Source organism: Mixophyes fleayi, chromosome 5 (assembly GCF_038048845.1).
Source record: "Mixophyes fleayi isolate aMixFle1 chromosome 5, aMixFle1.hap1, whole genome shotgun sequence".
NCBI lineage: Eukaryota > Metazoa > Chordata > Amphibia > Anura > Limnodynastidae > Mixophyes > Mixophyes fleayi.
Window position 1 is genome coordinate 84,144,069 of NC_134406.1, and position 25,448 is coordinate 84,169,516.

General features: G+C 40.9%; 1 protein-coding gene across 1 annotated transcript; it reads left to right on the forward strand.

Annotated features, from left to right (window-relative positions):
* Positions 1-419: 419 nt before the first annotated feature.
* CLEC3B (C-type lectin domain family 3 member B) lies at positions 420-24,880 on the forward strand. The gene is made up of 3 exons (XM_075212499.1): positions 420-535; positions 18,244-18,345; positions 23,766-24,880. The coding sequence occupies exons 1-3, from the start codon at positions 445-447 to the stop codon at positions 24,164-24,166; spliced, it is 594 nt and encodes a 197-aa protein (XP_075068600.1). The 5' UTR covers positions 420-444; the 3' UTR covers positions 24,167-24,880.
* Positions 24,881-25,448: the final 568 nt, after the last annotated feature.

A 25,448-nucleotide genomic window follows, 5' to 3' on the forward strand; every position in this document is an offset into this window, starting at 1 on the left:
CCAAGTTAGGTAAAGGACGGTTTAGGAGTCCAGTGACAAGTACCATGCCAGTAAAAACAATGCTTTATTATTTTATTTTATTTTTTAAATTCTTACATATGCCAGTGGTTACTGATGCAATTTCCCCCAACCAGTACCATTAGAAAGAGCAGAAAGGCACCTGTAGATCTCCTGTAATTTAAATCTCCTTATAAATATCATGTGCATTTTTGGGATTTCACATTATCTAAGAATATCTGTGTAAACTTATGACGTGATACATTTAGAATGACCGTATTCCTGATGTTATCCATAAATTATCAACACAAATAACTATGCATATCAATAACTTCTGTTCTGTTCAGAATGCCTTCCCTGGATGTGGAGGGAGTTCCTGAACAGCATGTTTTTATTATAGGCGTATTATAAGTGCAAGAACACAGTGTACTTCATACAGAGATCACCATGGAGTTCAGACGAGCCTGCATGCTTCTCTGCCTCTTCTGCTTGGCACAAGTCACCTATCAGCAGAAAAAGCAAAGGCAGACAAGTAAAGGTAAGCTGGATTTACATCTCCTATCAACTCATGTTATGATAGTGGGCAAACATATTTTGAAGCCCAAGATTCATTGAAGAAAGCACAAAATGTTCCAAATAAATATTGAATTTACTATAAGATAGCATTCAAAGATAAATTATATAATTTACATATATGTGGTAAAGAAGGAATACGTTTAACATAAAATAACTAATAACTTTTAAAGTAGTTATACACAATTTTAAATATAAGTTGCAAATATAGAAACAATATGTAGTCCCAGCACATCTTAATTTCTAAAGTATAGACGATTCTCTCTAAAACATGCCATTATATATTGAGAAGTGATAGCTGAAACTAACTAAAATGTTATAGAGCAGATATAGGCAACCCATGGCTATACAGCTTTTCAATACGTGGAGTTAAGGTTGTATATATTTAGCATGAAATAGAGGCTGGTAGTTTTTGTTAAGGGGCATATGAGCGTAATAGCTACTTATCTGTACATATGGCTCTATGTAGGGAATATGAAAGTCTTCTGCTGGTCACAAAGCTGTAGTAAGGGATCTTGCTCAATATACCCTTCATATTCCTGCCACAAAGTGATGCCTATGATAGACATGGGACTGTACCTGGCATGAGGCTTTTAATGTTGGCGCAATAATGTTTGTGGTAGGAATGGGGCTGATATACTGAGCAAAGTGTATCATGTAATGGAAATGGGACTGTGGTTTGCATAATGCTGGTAGTTTGGGCACAAGGATGTAATGGTCATGAAATTGTTTACTAAGCACAATACGATAAATAACATGAAACTACAGTGGACATGTATTTTTAATATGGACACAAGGTTGTAAATGTGGGCACGAGGAGTTAAAAGTGGATATATGAAGGAAGCTCTTAACCTGAGCTCGAGGCTGTATCTGATGGGCATAAGGCTGTTATTATGATGTTCGCAGGACTGTAAATGGACTGTGGTAGGCATAAGGTTTTTATGGAGGGCACAATATTGTGTACAGGATGCATTGAATAATATATGGTTGGCATTAGACTACTGAGCATGGGGCTGTATGTAATGGGCCTGGATCTACTTTGCTGTAATGTGCACGCTAAGTATTTAATAGCCCTCACCTGTAAACAGAATCTCAGCTGAGGGGACTGTCAATTATCTGTCCTTGTCGTCCAAGTGCACTAGCTGAGTGAGTATTGTGCATCTTTCTAGAATCCTTGGGGAAGTGGATCATTGTTAGAATGGAAACTTTTACTGATGGAGTTGTTTATAAGAATGATCAACTTCACAGTTTAATAAGTAGCAAACCCCTATCTCCCTCCTTCTCCCCCCCCCAACCTTTTCCTCTCCCCATGTTTGCCTCCCCCCTCAAGAAACAACACAAGAAAAACAACATTATTATTCCGTTATGATAACATACCTATTCACCTTCTGTAATTCTGAGTTTTCTTCAGTGCCTGTATACATCTTGTCATTCATATGTATAATGTTTGGTATGTTCTGCATATGTTGTTTTGTGAAACTCAATATAAATTAAATAAAAAATAAATAAAAATGATCAACTATACAAGCTGTGTTTTATTAAGCTAAATTACACTTTTAATTTAAATCTAATATCTATACTAGGAACTAAGCTGGTGTTTTGTTTTAACTGTAGGGAGCTGTGTCTTGGATTATCTCATTTGGCATCTGTCTAACTTAATGAGATCCAGACTGATGAACATAAACTCAACTGACATTCTCAATATCTGAATATAAACCCCCTGAGAGCCTACCAGGCGTCTCTAACCATAAAGGAATGTGAAAAAACACACAAGACCAAAAGATTTCTTAATGATGTGAAAGATGTAACACAGCAGCCAGCACAGGACCTAATAACTTTTCCATTGTAAATGTTATTTATCCAGCAGTGCCATGTTGGCCAAATTTTAGACATTTATAGCATATACAACTCTGGAAGGATGAGAGACATTTTGCATTAAAATAAAATTTATTTAACTTTATCTACAGGTATGATAGCACCTTAACATAACCCAAAGGGTTAATGTATATTTAGTGTCTATTGAAGGTATGATAGAAATAGAAACTTCATTACCCAAACAAAAACATGAAAGATTGAATGTCTTCTCCTGACACCTCAAATATCTCAAGCCACTCATTTTCCTCAGATTATCTAAATCAGGTCAATCACGCTATTCTGCTTCTGTACCTAACATTACTCACCGAACTTCACTCCTCTATCCAGGTCACTAATTTTCTGTCTCCGCTTACCTAAGTCACTCCCCCTCATCTATTTTGTGTAACGTCCTATCTGGCCTCTGAAACCCAGGTAATTCACCCTTAGCTGCTCCAACCCACGTACCTCACCCATAGCTGCTCTAACCCAGGTACCTCACCTGTAGCTGCTCTAACCCAGGTACCTCATCCTTAGCTGCTCTAACCCTGGAAATTCACCCTTAGCTACTCTAACCCAGGTACCTCACCCGTAGCTGCTAAAACCCAGGTACCTCACCCGTAGCTGCTCTAACCCAGGTACCTCACCCGTAGCTGCTCTAACCCAGGAAATTCACCCTTAGCTGCTCTAACCCAGGTACTTCACCCGTAGCTGCTCTAACTCAGGTACCTCACCCGTAGCTGCTCTAACCCAGGAAATTCACCCTTAGCTGCTCTAACCCAGGTACCTCACCCGTAGCTGCTCTAACCCAGGTACCTCACCCGTAGCTGCTCTAACCCAGGTACCTCACCCGTAGCTGCTCTAACCCAGGAAATTCACCCTTAGCTGCTCTAACCCAGGTACCTCACCCATAGCTGCTCTAACCCAGGTACCTCACTCGTAGCTGCTCTAACCCAGGAAATTCACCCTTAGCTGCTCTAACCCAGGTACCTCACCCGTAGCTGCTCTAACCCAGGAAATTCACCCTTAGCTGCTCTAACCCAGGTACTTCACCCGTAGCTGCTCTAACTCAGGTACCTCACCCGTAGCTGCTCTAACCCAGGAAATTCACCCTTAGCTGCTCTAACCCAGGTACCTCACCCGTAGCTGCTCTAACCCAGGTACCTCACCCGTAGCTGCTCTAACCCAGGAAATTCACCCTTAGCTGCTATAACCCAGGTACCTTACCCATAGCTGCTCTAACCCAGGTACCTCACCCGTAGCTGCTCTAACTCAGGTACCTCACCCGTAGCTGCTCTAACCCAGGAAATTCACCCTTTGGCTTATCTAACCCAGATCACTTACCCTTCTCAACTACACTAACCCTTGTAACTTTCCCTCTGACTTCTCTAACTTAGGCCCCCCACCCTGCTCAGCTATTCTAACTAGAGATGCTCACTGACCCCCGTGTTTTGGTTTTGGTTTTGGATCTGGATTACTACCGTGTTTTGGTTTTGGTTTTGCCAAACCGCCATTGCGTGTTTTGGTTTTGGTTTTGTTTGGTTTTCTTTTGATATTTTGTTTAAAAATCAATGTTTTTGGGCATAAAATAACCAAATTTAGTGCTCCACCTGTTTCTTGGATAAGTAATGTAATTGTAAAGCTAATAAATTATAAAAAAAAACAGTTTAATACCCGGTAGGCCTTCATTAATTCTAAACACAAACCAGATTGTCTTCCTCTCCATCTATGCATATTGGCAATGCAGCCATCACCTTTGGATGTATATTACACCCTACACTTATACTTAAATATGTAAAGAAATGGACAAAGCAAGTTTGGTTTCTGTCTCTCTAGGCCCGCCTCCACTTGTAGAAAATACCAAAAAATTCAGCCGTTATAGACTGTACAATATTAATTGAAATGGACAATGCCAGTTTGGGGTCAGTCTGTGTATGACACACTACCCTTAATGAGAAATTGCCCAAACAGCAGCCTTTCAGAGGGTACGTGATATAGAAATGCCCCAAGTCCCTTTCCTCTTTGGGGGTATATTGCACCCTACACTTAAATAGAAAGTTTTAAAAAGATGTTATTGTCATCATCTTCAGCTTCATCCTCACCCTCATCAGTGTGTATGTCATCATCACAGACTATCAATTCATCGCCACTTGAATCCGCCATTAGAGAACGGTCAGTGCTTGGATGTCTTGGATGGTGAAGGCCTTCCTCGTGGAAGATGTAGTTAATTTTTATAAACATCATTTTCTCCACATTTTTGGGAAGTAACCTTCTACGATCACTGACTAAGTTCCCTACTGTGCTGAACACTCCTTCAGAGTACACACTGGAGGGTGGGCAGCTTAGGTATTGCAAAGCAAGTTTGTACATGGGTTTCCAAATGGCCTGCTTTTCTTCCCAGTGAGGAAGGGGACTGTCTGACATTTCCATATCAACTACCTCTTGAAAATAATCCTCCACCATCCTTTGCATGTTAATACTAAAATTGGATGGAGTTATGGGCAAGGTCACACATTTTTTTGAAAAATCCCTCGATTTGGATTCGGAGCGGGCGGGAGAGTACCGAGCTACTCAGCTCGGTACTCGGATACACAAAGTTCGGGTGGGTTCGGTTCTCGGGGAACCGGACCCACCCATCTCTAGTACAAATATAGAGATTGCGCTGAAAAATGCCATTCTGCCCACTTAACCATCTTGCAACCTCGTCTATGTTACGCCATTTAACGAGAGTTCATGGCAAAGTGTTGGGAAAAGCTGAAAGTTCTTCCCAAAAAATTACAAGCACTCCATCGTCAGCTAAGACCCTCCGCTCACCGACATCCCGATGGCTACAAAATACACCCACCACACCATCCTCAAATATAACCTAAGTAGCGCTCGGAGTTAGCCCGGCATCCCACTTATTAAGGTTGGATGACTCCTGCACTATTATTGATTCCTCTGAAGAAAGCGTTAGTCCCACTGCTGCTGCTGCTGTTGCTACTGCTGGGGGTGATTCGTCAGCCCAGAGGCAGGTCTAGAAAATGAGCAGTCCTACATTCCAGCAATTAACTGTGAAACAATCATTTGCTACGGGAAGCAAATATGACAGCAGTCACCCAGTCGCCAAGCGAATCACAGACGCCATGGCTGCAATGTTAGTGTTAGATCTGCGTCCAATCTCCACAATAAACGCAGCTGGTTTTTCACAGTTAATTGAGGTTTTGTGTCCGCGTTACAGAATTCCATCGCGACACCATTTCTCCCGTAAAGCAATTCCACAACTATACCAAAAAGTGTGTAAAAATGTAGAGATTGTGCTGAAAAATGCCATTCTGGCCACTGTCCACTTAACCACAGATATGTGGACAAGTGGAAGTGGGCAAACCAAAGACTATATGACTGTGATAGCCCACTGGGTTGGTCATTCACCTTCACCAGCAGGAACAGCAGTAGCATGTACACCACTACGTAACATTTGTCACAGGCAGGCCACTCTTTGTATCACCGGCTTCACTAACAGGCATACAGCTGACAATTTGTTACGCAAACTGAGAGGTGTGATTGATACATGGCTTATACCACTTGGACTCTCCCCAGGGTATGTCATTTCTGATAACGCCAACAATATAGTGCGAGCATTACAGCTGGGTGATTTCCAACACATTCCCTGTTTTGCTCACACCATCAACTTGGTGGTGCAGAGCTTCCTACGAAATAACCGTGAGGTGCAGGAGATGCTTTTGGTGGCCCGTAAAATTTCAGGCCATTTCAGGCATTCAGCCACAGCATGTAGGAGATTACAGCAGCTCCAAGAGCAGTTTAACTTGCTCTGCCACCAACTTAAGCAAGAGGTGGTAACTAGGTGGAATTCCACCCTGTACATGCTTCAGAGGATGGAGGAACAGCGCAAAGCCATCCAAGCATATTGCACAAGCCATGACATTGGGAAAGGAGGGGGAATGCATTTCACTCTTGCACAGTGGGGAATCCTTTCAGTGCTGTGCAAGGTGCTGAAACCATTTGAAGTTGTGACGTGTGAGGTGAGTGCAGACTCTGCTAGTTTGAGCAAAGTCATTCCTTTAATTAGACTATTGGAAAAGCAGCTTGATAAAATGAAGGAGGAGCTGAAAGCAAGCAATTCCGCAAAGTATGTTGGCCTTGTCGATCAAGTACTTAATTCGCTTCACAATGATCCTCGAGTTATTAAGATCTTGAACTCGGATCAGTATGTTTTGGCCACTGTGCTTGATCCAATGTTTAAGACCTACATTGAGTCTTTACTCTTAAATGAGCGAGATGTGAACTTTTGCAAGGAGCTATCGCTCAGCAAGTTGGCCGCTGAACTGGGCCTCGGCTTGACGACGTGTCCTCCTTCACTTTCTCAAGCTGCTGCTGCTCGTGAAATTTCCCAAAAAGAAGCAGGGAAGACGCATGGGGCAGACCATAACAATTTAACATCTGGGCTGGTTTGAAGGATTTTTCAAAAAAAAGTGTCACTTTGCCCATAACTCCATCCAATACGAGTATAAACATGCAAAGGATGGTGGAGGATTACTTTCAAGAGGTAGTTGATATGGAAATGTCAGACAGTCCCTTTCCTTGCTGGGAAGAAAAGCAGGCCATTTGGAAACCCATGTACAAACTTGCTTTGCAATACTTAAGCTGCCCACCCTCCAGTGTGTACTCTGAAGGAGTGTTCAGCACAGCAGGGAACTTAGTCAGTGATCGCCGTAGAAGGTTACTTCCCAAAAATGTGTAGAAAATTATATAAAAATGAACTACATCTTCCAAGACAAGACATGCAAGCACTGACTGTTCTCTAATGGCGGATTCAAGCGGCGATGAATTGATAGTCTGTGATGATGACGTACACACTGATGAGGGTGAGGATGAAGCTGAAGATGATGACGATAACATCTTTTTAAAACTTTCTATTTAAGTGTAGAGTGCAATATACCCCCAAAGAGGAAAGGGACCTGTGGCATTTCCATATCACGTACCGTCTTGAAAGGCTGCTGTTTGGGCAATTTATCCTTAAGGGTAGGGTGTCATAGACAGAGTGACCCCAAACTGGTTTTGTCCATTTCAATTAATATTGTACAGTCTATAACGTCTGAATTTTTTTGTATTTTCGACAAGTGGAGGGGGGCCTAGAGAGCCAGAAATCAAACTGGCTTTGTCCATTTCAATTAATATTGTACAGTCTATAACGGCTGAATTTTTTTGTATTTTAAACAAGTGTAGGGGGGCCTATAGAGACAGAAAGCAAACTGCCTTTGTCCATTTCTTTACATATTTAACTATAAGTGTAGGGTGTAATATACATCCAAAGACGATGGCTGCATTGCCAATATGCATAGATGGAGAGGAAGACAATCTGTTTTGTGTGTAGAATAGTGTGTAGAATCCTCATCAACATCCTCATTAGCGCCCTCGTCGCCTACACAAATAACCCCCTCATCCTCTTCTAATTCCAAAGTGGCATCCTCAATTTGTATATTACCGGCTACACTCGGGCTGTTCAGGCACACATCAGCAGAACTGCTGAAAGGGTTCTTCTTTATGGGTACACTAACAGAATGCTCACGATTAGACATACCACTGGTGGATGGACTCTCCACAGGGATTGTTGTCATTTCTGATTCAGAGCATACATTATCCTCTAATGCCTTTCTGTTTTCTTGCAGCTCGGCTTTGACGCGTAACAGTAGTTGTGCACCACTTTTAGGCTCTAAATTACTTGGTCTTGCTTGCTCACGAGTGACCGTGCAAGAAGAAGGCTCGGTTACATTTTTTGATCTGCCACTAATAGAGAAAGGCGAAGGCCTCATTGTTTCTTTGCCACTGCGTGTGTAGAATGGGATGTTTGCAATTTTTTGTTATCGGCAGTTAACTTTTTCTCAGTTACACTTTTTTTTCGCTTCAACACGGTAAATTTTATTTTGGTGTGTGTTTTTTTCCCTGTGTACTTTTAGATCGCCTTTACCAGATGACGTACTGGGAACACTACCATGAGGACTGGTGACAGAACCTGGCTGCTGATTCTGCTCATATGTGGACTGCTTTGAATCCATTTTAATGAGCCCAAAGCACTTGTAGTGCCAGAAATTGTATTAGATGGACACTGATGACAAATATGACTTTTTTGTGACAGCCAGAAAAATTATTGTTTCACACTGGGGAATATGGGACACCCCAAAGCACTTGTAGTGCAAACAAATTTTAGAAATACTGCTGACAAATATCACTTTTGACAGCCAGAAAAATTATTGTTTCACACTGGGGAATATGGGAGACCCCAAAGCACTTGTAGTGCAATAAGTTGAAAAATAAGTCTCCTCTATCCTCCTGTCTTGCTGCTCTAACAATTGCTAATATAATTGGTATTAATTATAATAGAATTGTATAGAATAGAATTGAAACAATAATGTGTATAATTATTGCTCTGTCCCTGCGCTAATACAGCCTCTGACCTAACCCTGCTCTCTCCCTCTGTCAAATGGCGATGGATTGCTGTGGAGGCGGGTATTTATGCTTTTCAAATCTCGCGAGAACCGAGCTCAGAAATACGAATACGTCACAATGACGTTTTGTCTCGATTTCGATTCTGAGTGGGCAGGAGAGTACCGTGCCTGCTCGGCTCGGTACTCGGATAGGTAAAATTCGGATGGATTCGGATCTCGGGGAACCGAGCCCGCCCATCTCCAATTCTAACCCAGGTCTCTCTCTCTCTGGAATCTCAAACTTAAATCCCCCTCCTTCCACAGATATACTAAACAAAAACCCTCCAACATGACCCCTTCTACATGGTACAGAATGATCTGTACCCAAGCATCCCACTTAATTTATTATTGCAGTTGACAATGGGAGTGTTGGTACACATCAATTAACAACAATAAGAAATAACCAGGTAACTCACCCTCTTCAATATCCCACCCCATGTCACTCACCTAGTTCAGCTATTATAATTAAGGTAAGCCACTTTCCTCTTTTCAGATCACTTACCCAATTTATCTACTCTAATCCAGGTTACTCTCTATCTTTTATTTTCCCACACACATGTCTTTTCAGATAAACTTCCCTACACTGCTAATATAACAATCTCCTGAACACATCTGCTTTGTGCCACTCACATTTCCCATCTCACTCAACCCCTTGGTCCACCTGGTCTCAGTTGATGTTCTCTCTTCATCACCAGTTCAGTGGTGTACAGTGTCTTCATACTCTTTCCCTTAAACAGTGCTTAGTGCTGTAAGAATTGTGAGAAATATCGTTATCTATGTCATATGTAGTTTTATCAGCTCTCCACTCATGTCATCTACATTCCCACACCAGTTATAATGAAATTAAAAAATTCCACCCAGTGCCATTAAAAATGTTGTCTGCACGCTATGGAGCTTGTTGTGGTTGTTGTCTGCTAACAGTTTTGTGTTGTTTCGTTGGAAACAATGAGAAAATATATTTTTATCTGCTTTTCTTATAATGCCTTTATTTTCATGGCCAAAAGTTTTGAGAATGACACAAGCATTGGTTTTCACAAGGTTTGCTGCTTAAGTGTTTTTAGACCTTTTTGTCAGATGTTGCTATGGTATACTGAAGAAAAATTGCAATAATTTCATAAGTGTCAAAGGCTTTTATTGACAATTACATTAAGTTTAAAAAAAGAGTCAATATTTGCAATATTGACTCTTCTTTTTGAAGACCTCTGCAATTCGCCCTGGCATGCTGTCAATCAACTTCTGGGCCACATACTGAATAATGGCCACCCATTCTTGCCTAATCAATGCTTGGAGTTTGTCAGAATTTGTGGGTTTTTGTTTGTCCACCCGCCTCTTGAGGATTGACTACAAGTTCTCAATGGGATTAAGGTCTGGGGAGGTTCCTGGCCATGGACCCAAAATTTTGATGTTTTGATCCCCGAGCCACTTAGCTATCACTTTTGCCTTACGGCAAGGTGCTCCTTCATGCTGAAAAAGGCATTGTTCATCACCAAACTGTTCTTGGATGGTTGGAAGAAGTTGCTCTTGGAGGATGTTTTGGTACCATTCTTTATTCATGGCTGCGTTCTCAGGCAAAATTGTGAGTGAGCCCACTCTCTTGGCTGAGAAGCAACCCCACACATGAATGGTCTCAGAATGCTTTACTGTTGGCATGACACAGAACTGATGGTAGCGCTCACCTTTCCTTCTCCGTACAAGTATTTTCCAGATGCCCCAAACAATCTGAAAGGGGATTCATCAGAGAACATGACTTTACCCCAGTCCACAGCAGTCCAATTCCTGTACCTTTTGCAGAATATCAGTCTGTTCCTGATGTTTTTCCTGTTGAGAATTGGTTTCTTTGCTAACCATCTTGACACCAGGCCATCCTCCAAAAGTTTTCGCCTCACTGTGCGTGCAGATGCACTCACACCTGCTTGCTGCCATTTCTGAGCAAGCTCTGCACTGGTGGTGGCCCGATCCCACAGCTGAATAAACTTTAGGAGATGTCCTGGTGCTTGCTGGACTTTCTTGGGCACCCTGAAGCGTTCTTCACAACCTTTGAACCTCTCTTTGAAGTTCTTGATGATCTGATAAATGCTTGATTTAGGTGCAATCTTACTAGTAGCAATATCCTTGCCTGTGAAGCCATGTTTGTGCAGAGCAAAGATGACTGCACATGTTTCCTTGCAGGTAACCATCCTTAACAGAGAAAGAAAAATGATTTCAAGCACCACCATCCTTTTAAAGCTTCCAGTCTGTTATTCTAACTCAATCAGCATGACAGAGTGATCTCCAGCCTTGTCCTCTTCAACACTCTCACCTGTGTTAATGAGAGAATCACTGACCTAATGTCAACTGGTCATTTTGTGGCTTGGCTGAAATGCAGTGGAGATGTTGTTTTTTGGAATAAAGTTGCCATCATAAAAACTGAGGCAGCAGAATTTGTGAAAAGTAATATTTGTGTCATTCTCAAAACTTTTGACCATGACTGTGTATCAGACTGTAAAGAGGGTTCTTTCATTATAAAGCAAATCTTACAAGCTGCTTCTTACACTGCAGCAACACACTTCACAACCAACTGTCAGTTTCTAGTCTTCTGACTAGAGGCACAGACACTCTTAATCAGCACCACAGAAGGTTGTTAATAAATTAGACATCTTGCGCACACGCCCCGGCATGTTGGGCAGCCAGGCGCGTGCGCAAGATGCCTAATTTATTAACAACCTTCTGTGGTGCTGATTAAGAGTGTCTGTGTCTATCTATCCTAATTGGATCACCTATGTATTTAAGGAGGGGTTAGACTCCTTGCCGGTTATAGCATTCAGTTCCTGTTAGCTGAGCAGCTCCTGTCTGTTGTACTGAAACTTGAATTGCTTTCTGTGTATGACCTTTGGCTTTTTTCCTGGACCTTGATTGTTCACTGATGGCCCTGACCTTTGCTTGTGACTCGGATACCGTTGCTTGTTACTGGCCCTGACCCTTGACTGTTCTTGACCACGCTGCCTGCCTCTGTCCCTAGACCTCTGCTTATTTCTGACCATCGTTATCTCCTGTCATTACTTCCTATTTCGTACTACGTTGTTATTCATAAGCTTACACTACATTGAGTTTAAGACCTGGGGGCATCTGAGTACCTGTAAGCATAACAAGCTCTACAGGAAAGGCAGCTACTATAGGTGAAGTCCTCTACTGCTATTTCTGCAGGCTTATGATAATAGCCGTTCACCGTAACATTATAACTGGCCAGTGAAGACATTATTGTAAGGAGTTACTTCAATGGATAACAGCGGAACGAATCCTACTCCAGCCCAGGTTCTGGCTGGTTAGATCCATACCCTGTCTCAGATGGTCCAAACTTATAGTACCCACTCAGGGCTCTATGAGTATTTGGTTATGGCGTTCGGCCTCTGTAACGCCCCAGTAGTGTTTCAAGATTTAATCAATGATGTACTATGGGAATTCTTAGGTAAATTTGTCGTGATCTATTTGGACGATATTTTAATCTACTCACAGTCCTTGGCTCAGCACTGTCAGCATGTCCGTGAAGTGCTGCAGAAACTCTGCCAAATCTTCAGGTTTCCTTACCTCCTTACCTGTTAGGATGCTGTTCTCTCTGGCTCCTGTCTACACATCAGTATCCTGTGTTACCTGTTTCACAATCAAGACCTGTGATGTTATTGCAAGAACCTCGTGCCTCATCATTGGTCTCGTCCTCAAGCTATTCACTTTCAAGGGATCTCAGTGCATCAGTTCTCTGCAGTTCATCACCTCTCAGTTGGTATCCTGTGTTATCTGTTCCATGACCAAGACCTGCGGTATATGCTCATAATTAGTACTGTTCTGAGCTATTTGCTTTCTAAAGACCTCAACGCTTCAGTTCACTGCCATACACCTGGAACTCTGCATTTATCATTCAGCAGTCCTGCTCAACTCCACGGTTCCATCTCACCCTGCTCTAGTCCCGCTTAGAGGACTGCAACCTGTGGCTAGAGAGCAGCTAAGTCCATATTCACTTGCGCGGATCTCTGGTGAATACCTCTCTACCATTAGACTCCTCACCTCTCTGGGGGTAAGTCAGTCTATAGCGGGGCTTTGAGGCCTATTCCAAACTCAGGCTCCATGAGATATTCTTTCTCAGTGGGACCCATGGAACCAGAGACTGCATCCCTGTGCGTATCTCTCCTGGAAATTCTCAACAACCGAGATCAATTATGATGTGGGCAACCACGAATTATTGGCAATTAAATGGGCCTTTGAGGAGTTGCAACACTGGTTGGAAGGAGCTACCCATCATATTACCATCTTCACTGACCATAAAAACCTTCCGTACATCTAGGTCGCCAAGACCTTGAACCTTAGACAAGCCCATTAGGCTATCTTTCTACCCATTTCAACTTCTTAATCACCTTTCGACCAGGCTCTAAAAACATCAAGGCTGATGCACTCTCTTGGAGGTTCATGTCCTGCCATGCCCTGCCTCCTGATCCTCTGCTCATCATTCAGACCTCCTTGATTTTCTTTAGATTGACCCAAGACCTTGGGGTTACGCTTCACCAATTGCAAAGAATTGCCCCCTCTAAAACTACTATAGACAGGTTGCTTCTTCCCACTCATCTTAGAAAAACAGTACTCGCTGAATACAATGAAAACAAACTCATTGGGCATCCAGGAATATCTAAGACCATCGAGAACTCTCACATTGATTCTGGTGGCCCACCTTGTCTTCTGATGTTAGGAGTTATGTCTTCTCCTCAGAAGAATGTGCCAGAAACAAATCTTCCTGAAGCTGCCCATCAGGTCAGTTGATGCCTTCGCCTACTCCAGTTAAACCATGGACACATCTCTCGGTGGATTTCATTGTAGATCTATCATGACCACAATACCATATGGGTGGTCGTGAATAGCCTCAGTAAGATGAACCACTTTGTACCATTACCTAAGCTACCTGATGCTTGAACGCTAACTTCGTTGTTCGTTCAACATATTTGTCGTTTACATGGCCTTCCTGAAGACATCGTCTCTGACCGTTTTGGAGGTCTTTCTGCAGTCTGCTGGGAATAAAAGCTGTCATGCACTTACCATCTGTAATTCAACGACCAGATGGAAAGAACAAATTAGTCCCTAGAACAGTTTCTTTGCCTATATATTTCCAAGTTTCATGATAACTGGTCGTCTCTACTTCTGTGGGCTGAATTTGCCTATAACAATTCTTGTCATTCCTCAACCCGCATATCTCCATTTTTCTGCAACTTCAGTTTCCATTCCAGGGCGAATTCTCTCTCCTCTATTATATCTCCTAGTGTTTCTGGATTACCTTCTACTGCTTTGTGGCTCAGAGACATCTAGAAGAAGGTCCACACTTCCTTGTGCCAGGCCACCTTCAGATTGTTGGTTCACCATCGTAAAGCTTGCTTTTTAAAAGCTGGTGATAATGTTTGGCTCTCCACCCGGAACGTCAAGCTCAGGCAGCCTTGTAGGAAATTAGAGCCCAGGTTCAATGGACCTTTTATTATTAACAAGAAGATCAATCCCTTGGCCTGCAGACTTAAACTGCCTCCATCTTTAAAATTTCTAAACACATTTCATTGTTCTCTGTTGAAGCCTGTTGTCTCTTCTAACAAATTCAATTTCCATAGATCACACAGACAATGACCAGTCAATGTGGATGGGTGCCACAAATTCATTGGGGAAAATATCCTTGATTCCAAGAAAGTTCAGGGGCAGATTAATTTCAGGACTACGCAGGTTAACTGTTTAAGCAGTTAACCTCGGATATCTGCAGAGTCGTTTTGGAGGTAAGTCTGTCAATATTGATGTCGTTTTTTCCTGAAATCGTTTATTTTTTTGCAGGTCTTCTCGCTGTCAGATTTTTCGTTGTTGCAGAAGCGATTACCACTGATGTGAAATGCTTTTATGCGCTTCAGCTGGTACAATTGATTTACTTTCTACAACAGTATGACTCCCTTTTGTGATGAGGCAGTTGTCCTCTTTCAATTTCACAATATTGTTATGCTTTGTGATTTTCTTCAATGATAACAGATTGCTTTAAGAACTTACTGGTATCTTTGTGGTGAGTATCGGGAAGATTGGGCACTCATATACCATCCATTAGGAATGGTAAATCTATCTGTCTTCTTTTGGTAATGGTGAGAGAAGAAGCTTTTATTGTTAGTCACAGAACAAAGCTCCAGAGTTGGTGTGCATGCTTAGATGATATACCCTACACTGGTGTTAAAGACAGTCTCAATACCTAAACTGCTGCCATCTTGTTTTACAGCACTTTATGGTTTCTGTGGCTTACTGTGTAACTTCAACTGATTCATTCTAGCTTTCCACACTTTACAGTCCTGGTTTCTTGCATACAAACCATTCACATTGTATTACTGCTTGTATTTACTCATAAGCTTGCCTTTGGCATAGTCTAATGTGAGCTAGTCACCTGGTTAAGCATCAAGTGCAGTCACAAGCATTTCATAGCTGTCTGGGATACCACTGAATTTCTTCTCCAATATCACAGAGGTACCCTATGATTTCTAGGACACTTCTTATGTACTTCTGTAAATGATGGTCCTTAATAAGCTTAGTTTTATATAGTATTCTGATTAAATGCAATTTATTGGTGAGATTTGCTCTTTCATGTACTTTCTATAGCTTCTTCCATATTTTTGCAGTTTCACATTTGTATATGTTCACAATTTGCTCATCATGTTATGGTAGATAATACTTTGGCTTTTTTTGATCTTTCTCAATCCTGTCATCTGGAAGTGGAATATGCCTAGTCACTGGCATATGTTTCCACATTAGCAGCATCTTTACAGCTGCTGGTCCTTCATGTCAGAGGACGACATTCATTGTTGTGGGACTACAGGGACCTCTAGTGTTTTAAGTGCCCTCTAAACAATGGCACCTTAGCATACCTCCCAACATTTAGGCCATGCAAAATCTGGACAAAATAAGCCCTGACCCCAATCAGTCCAAATCTTGCTCAATCCACCCAGATACACCCACTTCGGACAAAACCCAGTCCAAGTTCCATCCCTTTCAAGGGCAGCAAATCTGGACAATTGGGAAGCATGCCCAAGTTATGAGAGACTAGGTTTACCTAATGGTAAAGTCAGCCCTGATAGAAATAATAACTAATCTAATCTTATTTCATAAGTCACTTTTCTACCTAATTACTTTTACTATGACTGTCCTCTCTAAAGCTATTGGCATTATATTTAAAAGCAGAGGAAACAGAATCAGTAACTAGGTCAATAACTATTCCAATAAAGCTGTGAACAGGAGTGTAGGGAAGGCCAGATAGGTGCAGGTGCTAGTGGTAATTAACTCAATTGTCAAAACAGACTGTGAATAGAAAACTTTGTGATATGTCCCAGGTTCTTGGGTTTGGCATATTGTAGTTCAGGTAGGATGGATAGACAGTTGGAAGGCGCTAGGGAGGATCCAGTGGTTAAGACACATATTGGTACCAATGATAAAGTCAGAGGTCTGCTTAGCTAGGAACGGGTTTCTGATCTTGCAGGGCACCCCAACTCTTGTTGTCTCCCCAACATTAGTAGGAACCAGCCTAAATGGTCTAGGGCTGGTGGAGGAACTGGTTGGTGGTCATGCTGCCCAATTTTTTAATTATTTATGGATGGAGCTTTGTGTTTTTTACATGTAACACATATGCAAAAGACCCCATTGAAATGAAAGGGTAATGCTCTGTGCTGCATGCATTCCTCATACATTTGCAAACACATGTGATTGCATGAAGCGAACAACAGCATGTAAACTGCCTATCAAACTTGTAATATAAGTATGCACAAATGCATAGCATTCATATGCATTTTGACATGAAATTTGCACATGATTTATGATGCAAAAGCAATGCCAGTGAGTAATGGCCTTAGTTATATACAATGGACCCTAACTATGGTAAAAGTGCATTCTACTGCATAGATCTGATAATAAACATGTGACAATTTATCTCTTACATTTGCAATACAGATGACAATAATTGAATGTGTTAAAAGACATACCAGAATCTTTGGAAATGGTAAAATAAGGAAAACCTGGGCGTAGCAATAGTAGAGGGGTGGGGTTAGTTTCAGACAAAGTCTAGAATAGTCCAGTGGCCTAAAGAGTAAAGCTTGAGCCAAACAAACACATGATTAGTCCAATTTTAATTTTACATTGCTACATTAATAAAAATACCCCCAAACATACTTTGGTTTAATTATTTTCCAATGATGTAGAATTACTCTTCATATAATTCCTTTTGGGGTGCATAACTGCAGACTATTTTATCATGTGATAACATAGTTTACCATGTCCAACTTTAATTGATTAAATAAAATAACAAAATTGCAATTGACAACGAAAATAGCAATTCTGCCATTGTGCAATAAGCTACAACAATAATCCCTAACTGGTGAGCCTGAAGAGATGTGTGCAACACAAGAATTTAGGGGTAATATAGGAAATGCCTTTTAAAAAAATGTTGATGGACGATATGTGAACTATCTTTTAACTGAAATTGACTTTGCTGGTATTTTCTTTGGATCTTGGATGTACTTTTTTGCATACTTCCATTTTTATTTATGGAAATGATTTAACATTGAGGCATTATAGGAAAACTAATCACATGGCAGATATATTGCTATATTGAAAACTTATGATACACTATAAACTATAGGAATCAATGAACCTAAAGGTAAAATGTAGTAGGACTGTCCATCTTGATTGGATAATGTTTTATGTATAACTTGCGTGCAAAAAGGAGCAAGTAGGGGTTCTTGGCTCCAATTCCGATTTCTTTTCTTCTTTAACTTTGAATTTTTTGTCTACGTTTATCTTTGATTCCATATTGGTAGTACAAACATCTGCCTACATCATGTACAACTTGATATATCTCTCGGTCTGTGTGTGTGTTTGTTAGGGGATTTAGATTGTAAGCTCCAGTGGGGCAGGGACTAATGTGAATGAGTTCTCTGTACAGCGCTGTGGAATTAGTGGCGCTATATAAATAAATAGATGAAGATGATGATATATTCATATTCAAAGCTACAATTCAAGACTGTGCCTCACAAAGACAAGAGAGAATACATTCTCCTTTCTGTGGATGCACAGGAGTATGCAACCTCTAATAGAACAGTACCCTCAAGTAACCATAATATTACAAGTATTGTTTGTGTGGTTACTTTTTTCCAGGACATAAAAGAAGTAGGAGAAATGGAAATATATTGTTTAATATCTTATAAGCAAGACATTTTACTGATAATGGCTTGAATGTTTTTGGTATTGATTTAGAAAGACTTATTAAGTAGCTGCCAAAAGTAATTTTATATTCCTATTCAAATGTCGGCTTATACAGCAGATGTAGTGAACCTGAAAATGTATGAAGAGCTGAAGAAGGAGGTCCAGGATCTCAAGCAGGAGGTAGACCACCTCAAAGAACAGCAGTCGTTGCAGACAAGTAAGTACCAATGGACTATTAAACTTAACTTTGAATATTTATTTGGACTACTGTAATACCTAAAATAGATCTTAACCTGTTAATTTAGTTTCCAGGGAGTCTAGAGAGGAAACATGATTACATTAAAACTCATTTGACACTTAAAATATAACTAATAAAAAACTATTGTAATATTCACAAATGTATACTTGAAAGCTCTAATGTTAAATACAAAACAAAAATAATTTTATTAATATCCCCCTCCCAACCACTCTGGTCACTGTTTGTTGAGAAGCTCTCCTGGCAAAATATTTTTAAATAATATGACTAATGACTAATACTTCTAATATATACAATGTTTGGTCTGCACCTAATAGTCCTCCCTTGTCCATGGGCAGACCACTCTCATTTTTTATTCGCCTTTCTAAAAAAACAAGAAAAAAAAAAAGTGTCATGTCACACTAGTTCATCAATACTTTGGTATAATTTATGATCTTAGATGACTGCATAATCAGATGCAACCAATTATATTTTGATAGCAATAATCCTTTGTAAAATGTATACATTAAATTGTGTTTCCCACTATACCTTCTTATTCCTTGTGTATGTCAAATAATCTCTATTTTTGGGATCACTTTAAATGGCTTGTAGCAAAAGTGCAATCAATATAATATCATAATATTGCAATCAATACAGCAATACTGAAATGTTCAAATTAATTGGTCAATACAGATCTTGAATACAAATCAAGTTAATTCAGACCTATAGATAGCCTTTCACTGGAAGAGGAAGTAGTGGAAATATCCATATTCACGCATGTAATTAAAAGCATATACTGAATAGATTGATACCAGAGCCATAATCTACAACAGAGTGATACAAATCTTCCGTCATGCATCCCTGCCCATTCCAGTTTTCTTCTTCTTCCTTAAAAATTATGTTTTTACTTTTTCCAGCATGCATATTCCCATGCACCTCATACAAGTGGAAGAGGGCATGAGTTATGTATGAGCACAACAATATAATAGTTATAATATAAAATTTGTTTAAGAATGCACATGCTACAAGTCCACCTTTTTTTAAATTTTGCACTGACTTACTGGAGGTAAATTTTGAGACCCAACAATTTTGAGGTTGCAGAGAGAGATTAAGTTATTGTAGTGACGGGCACACCATGGTCTAATGCAGTGGTTCCCAAACTTTCTGAATTCGAGGCACCCTTAGAGTCTCCATAATTTTTTCAAGGCACCCCTCCAAAATAATTACAGAGCAGTCCTGTTTTATAAGTAGTTGGTTTTAAATAACGTAATAAGTATTTATGTCAGGACAGAAATACTTAGTAAGTTATTTGCAAAAATCACAAACATAAATCCAAGGGAAAAGAATATTTTTATATATTTTTTCAATTATATTTTTGTCAAAGAATAATTTACAGGTAATATTAAGAGGAATAAGATCAAAAACAATAAAACAACAACATGTACAAAAATCACACTGTGCCCATTCACGATCACACTGTGCCCTCCTTCATCCACACATTCTGTGCCCTCCTTCATCCACACACTCTGTTCCCCCTTCATCCACACACACTCTGTGCCCTCCTTCATCCACACACACTCTTGTGCCCTTCTTTATCCACAGACTCTGCCCCTCTTCATCCACACACTCTGCCCCACTTCATCCACACATTCTGCCCCTCTTCATCCTCACTCTGTCTCTCTTCATCCTCACTCTGTCTCTCTTCATCCTCACTCTGCCCCCTCCTTCATTCTTTTGCTCCTCCATTGCTGTTTCCTATCACAATTTCCTCTCCCCTTTCTTTACTTACCATACTTGGCCTTCTTTCTTCTATCTTTTTTTCTGTTTTCTTACCAATCCGGCGGCGCACAGGACCCAGCATCCACCTCTCTCCTGTCGCTTCTCACTTAATATGTCGGGCGTGACGTCATCACACTTTGGGAACCGCCGGTCTAATGTATTTTTTGCCATAACTAGAGTATCCTGAGCTATTCTCAGCTGAAATAATCATAGATAATGCAAATGTTTTTCCATTTAATCGTTATGTATGGTGTACAGGTGACTGCAATAAATTCTTCTCTCTCTGTACAAGAAGTAAAATGGACAACATAGTGCCATTTGAGCTTAATCTGCTATAGACAGTTTGTAAGAGCTGGCGAAAAAGTATTTTCTAAGGCATGAAATAGGACAACAAATGTCTCCTACTAATGGATAATTATTATGCTAAAATAAAATACGTGCAAGAGTGTAACTGTCTACTTGTTTATGTAACTGTTAACAGAAAAAGACATTATCCAGTACAGCAACAGACAGTGCCGTAACTGGAGCCATCTCTATCACACCGTGCCCCCTTATCTCCATCACATATATATATATATATAGATATATACACATATATATATATATACACACACACACACACACAGACAAAGACCATTGTTGTGACTGCCTCACAATACCACCCCCCTCATCTTGAATTAACCCCTCTTCAAAATTGTTGATTCCAGGATCATCATAAAACCCCTATCAACATTAACTCCCTCATCCAGTTTAATTATTAATCTCCACATCATAAATTAATTTCATTCATACTCATTAAACCCTCTCATTACCTCCTTCAGTCTCATCAAAAGACTGTATATGTGTGTGCCCAGAGGGTGTGTCCCTGTATGTGTGTGTCCAGTGTCTGTACCAGTGTCTCTGTGCCCATTTTATGTGTACCTGTAGTTTCTGAAAAATTGCCATAAGATGTCCAGGGGCAGCACAACGTGGCCTCAGTGCATAGGAAGTACCTGGATCCTTGGATCCTGGAATATTGGGGGCACTATTTTGAAAAAAAAATTGGTACATGAAATTTAGATAACTGCAACCAGCTCTGGTGTTAAATCAACGGCACCCACATTTAATAAATAGTTCCAACATTAAAACAATAGTATTCCTATTTAATAAATAAACCTATTTCCCTCCCTCCAAACAGCCCCATCAATAAATAAAATAGCATTTATGTTCAATAAATATAACTATTTCCCACAACCATCCCCAGAATTAAATAATTCATATTTACATTTAATAAATAGCCCTCCTCACCAAACTCAGCCCCACAGCTAATTAATAGTCCCAAATCACCCTAGCATTAAATTAAAGGTCCCGTCAGCTCACCTTAATTAAATAGACCCCACTATTAAATTAAAAAGTCCCATCAATAAATTAAATTGACCCACAATCACACCACAAATAAAATAGTACCCATTAAATAAGTAGCTCCCACCTAAACTACACACCCCTCCATCATAGCAGCATATACCCCCCCCATTCATAATAGTATCATGCAGCATACACCCCCCACTCCATCATAGCAGCATACACCCTCCCTCCATCATAGCAGCATATACCCCCCATTCCTAATAGCATCATGCAGCATGCACCCCCTCTATCATAGTAGCATACACCCCCCTCCATAATAGCATCATGCAGCATACACCCCGCTCCTTAATAGCAGCATGCAGCATACAACCCCCTGGATCATAGCAGCATACATCCCCCTCCATCACTGCAGCATGCAGCAAACACCCCTCCCTCCCTTCATCATAGCAGCATACACCCCCCATTCCCTCCATCATAGCAGCATACAGCATGCACCCCCCTCCATCATATCAGCATGCTGCATACACCCCTCCATCGTAGCTGCATGCAACATACACCCCTTCCCTCCATCGTAGCAGCAAGCAGCATACACCCCCACCTCCCTCCATCATAGCAGCAAGCAGCATACACCCCCACCTCCCTCCATCATAGCAGCAAGCAGCATACACTCCCACCATCATAGCAGCATGCACCCTCCTCCCTCCTTCCATCATAGCAGCATGCATCCACCCTCCATCCATCATATCAGCATGCATCCCCCTCCATCCATCATAGCAGCATGCATCCCCCCTCCATCATAACAGCATACAACATACACCCCCTCTCTCCAGCACAGCATCAAGCAGCATACACCTATACCTTCCTCCATTATAGCAGCATGCTGCATACACCCCCACCTCCCTCCATCATATCAGCAAGCAGCATACACCCCCACCTCCCTCCATCATATCAGCAAGCAGCATACACCCCCCACCTCCCTCCATCATAGCAGCAACCACTCCCACATCCCCCCATCATAGCAGCATGCACCCTCCTCCCTCCTTCCATCATAACAGCATGCATCCCCCCTCCATCATAACAGCATGCAACATACACCACTCTCCCTCCATCAGAGCATCAAGCAGCATACACCCATACCTCCATCCATCATAGCAGCATGCAGCATACACCTCCCTACCTCATTCCATTGCAGCAGCATTCAGCCCCACTCCATCATAGCAGCAAGCAGCATACACCCCCACCTCCCTCCATCATAGCAGCAAGCAGCATAGACTCCCTCTCTTCCATCATGGCAGCACACATCCCCCCCCCCCTTGAAGCTTTTGCTTGAAGCTTTTGCTTCAAGTCCTACCTTTTTTCTTCTTGCTTCCTGTCCAGCTCTCGCTGCCTGGCTCTTCTCCGCTCCACTGCTGCCTAGCAATGTCATGACATCAGATGCTGAGGGACAGAGGGCAGAGGTTAGAAGGGAGGAGGAGCCTTGTGCTGGGCGCCATTTTTGATGCGCCCGGCAGTCTTATTCTGAGGTCTGTTAGTCAGAGACAGGTAGCGGTCTCCCGCTGTGCCTCCTTGGGCTTGCGCCCTGGGCGACGGCACAGCCTGCACCTGCCTAGTTATGGCTCTGACAACAGATGCCAGTGATCAAAATGTTAACATAAATTAGAAAAAATTAATTCAAGAGGTTGCATTTACAACATATTTGGTATTTGAGTCTCATTTAGAGGTCACTGATATCTAGTAGTGTGGACTGCATTAGATTTACAATATACCAGACACAATTTTACATTTAGCTATTGCATTCTCATTGCACTTTATCAGCTGGTATCACCATCACCTGTGCCATTTCCATCTCTGTCTAACTTGAGGCATTTTTTTGGAAAGGTTATGCCAGTACTAGAGTTCGGGAAACATGTTTTATCTTTTACACACAAATTATTAGAGGAACAGGATATTTTTTTACTTTACTTGCCTTGTATAAAAGATAATAGAACATTCAGACATATACAGTATATTATTATTGTAGATTTGTATGGCGCCACAGTGCTCTGCAGCTCAGAGTTCATAGTCTGAAATATTTCAAGTCATGTCAAAGTATTAGTTCTACATTAGACTTAGACAGGAGTTGTGCATAGGGAAAAACAATCAAATTGTATCTTAAATATTTTTTTTTTATCTTAAAATGTTATTGTATCTGTTTGTTTCTGTATTTAAACACCAAATCTGAATGCAGAGAACATTATGCAATAATTAAAACTTTTAAATAAATGTTGTTGTCTTTTCAGTTTGTTTGAAGGGCACCAAGGCTCTCCGTAAATGTTTTCTGTCCTTTTCGGAGCCAAAGAACTACCACCAAGCTAGTGATACCTGCATCGCCCAAGGGGGGGCCCTGAGTACTGCAGACAACGGAGATGAGAATGACTTATTGTATGAATATGTGCGCACAAGCTTAGGTCCAGGGTCAGAGATCTGGATAGGCATCAATGACATGGCTAGTGAGGGATCTTGGGTTGACATGACCGGGAGCCGCATTTCCTTTAAACATTGGGAGACCGAAATAACTAACCAGCCTGATGGTGGCAAACAGGAGAATTGTGCATCTTTGTCTGCCGTTGCCATTGGCAAGTGGTTTGACAAAAACTGCAAGGATGAATTGCCTTTTGTGTGTCAGTTTGCAATTGTTTAGCTGCAATCTGCCCTATATTATGTTAAGTTAGGCTGGGTACACACTATAGCAAATTTCTCCCGATGAGATATCATTATCATGATTTTACCAATGACTGAAAATGCCGATCAGCATGCAGATTCATGTGTACACACTGTACACATTTTACAAGATTTACCTTCAGATCTCTGCTCTTCATCATAATCATCGGCTGAAAAGATTATGACTGTCAACTCTATGGAGATCTGCCTACACTGCTTTTCGTGAGTGCACACTGCAGAATCGGAACAACATTGTTCCATTGTTGAACAAGATTTTTAGTCAGTTTATAAAATCAAATGATAAGATGCCTTTTGGAATGATAATAGTCGATCGTGGTAGCGTACACATTAATGCAATATCGGACCAAACGGTCGTTTATCATGTGATTGGCCCGATAATTGGGTGAAAACCCTGCAGTGTGTACCCTGCCTTAGCCATGCTTAAGAGCAATTATGTAGCAAAATTTACACCCAATAAGCTGTCAGCTGAAAAAAAAAATGCTTTTTGTAAGGTCAAATTATAAACTAGGCTCAGACTTTAACTTGCTGCCACATGTATATTTATTTACACGTTATATATTGTATATATCTTTATGACAGTGGAAGTAATTAAGTCAAGTGCTATCGCTAATTCTATTATGTCAAATGTAAACAAATAAAGTATTTGTTGTATGTCTGTTCATATTACAATTTAGTACTGTGTGGTTTTGGGCTTTAAAGCTACTTGTATTGTTCTAAAGTACAGTTAGGTGTTTTTTTGACTGTACAGTTGTTTTGTTAAGTGGTTTTTGACTCTCCAGCTGTTTAACTACATTTATGTGTGGCTGTAACTTGTAGCTCATTAAAAGGCTGCAGTTTATTCACAGTAAGCACACTAGCACTGGAGGGAAGAGAGAAATTAGTCCTAGGTCTGACCTTAACTAGAGTGTTGTACTGTGGACTTGTATACCATAGAGACCAATCATACCTACATCAATAGACATAACAGTTATGGCAAATATAGCTAAAAGCATCGAAAAATACAAACTTATTTTTCTTGAACTAGTCTGTATGAGTCCTTATTGGCAACAGGTGAATAAATTGGATTCCATTAAATATGACAACATGGCATGCTATCTACTCTCACAGATCTCTGTCAAGAGCAGCAATAGCATTTTCTGGGGAAACATCAAACAATTTTTACTTTCTACCACTTTCTGTTCTCCTTGTAGCTGCAGATGTTGATTAAAATTAATACTGTTTAGGCAGCTGGTCAGAGACCA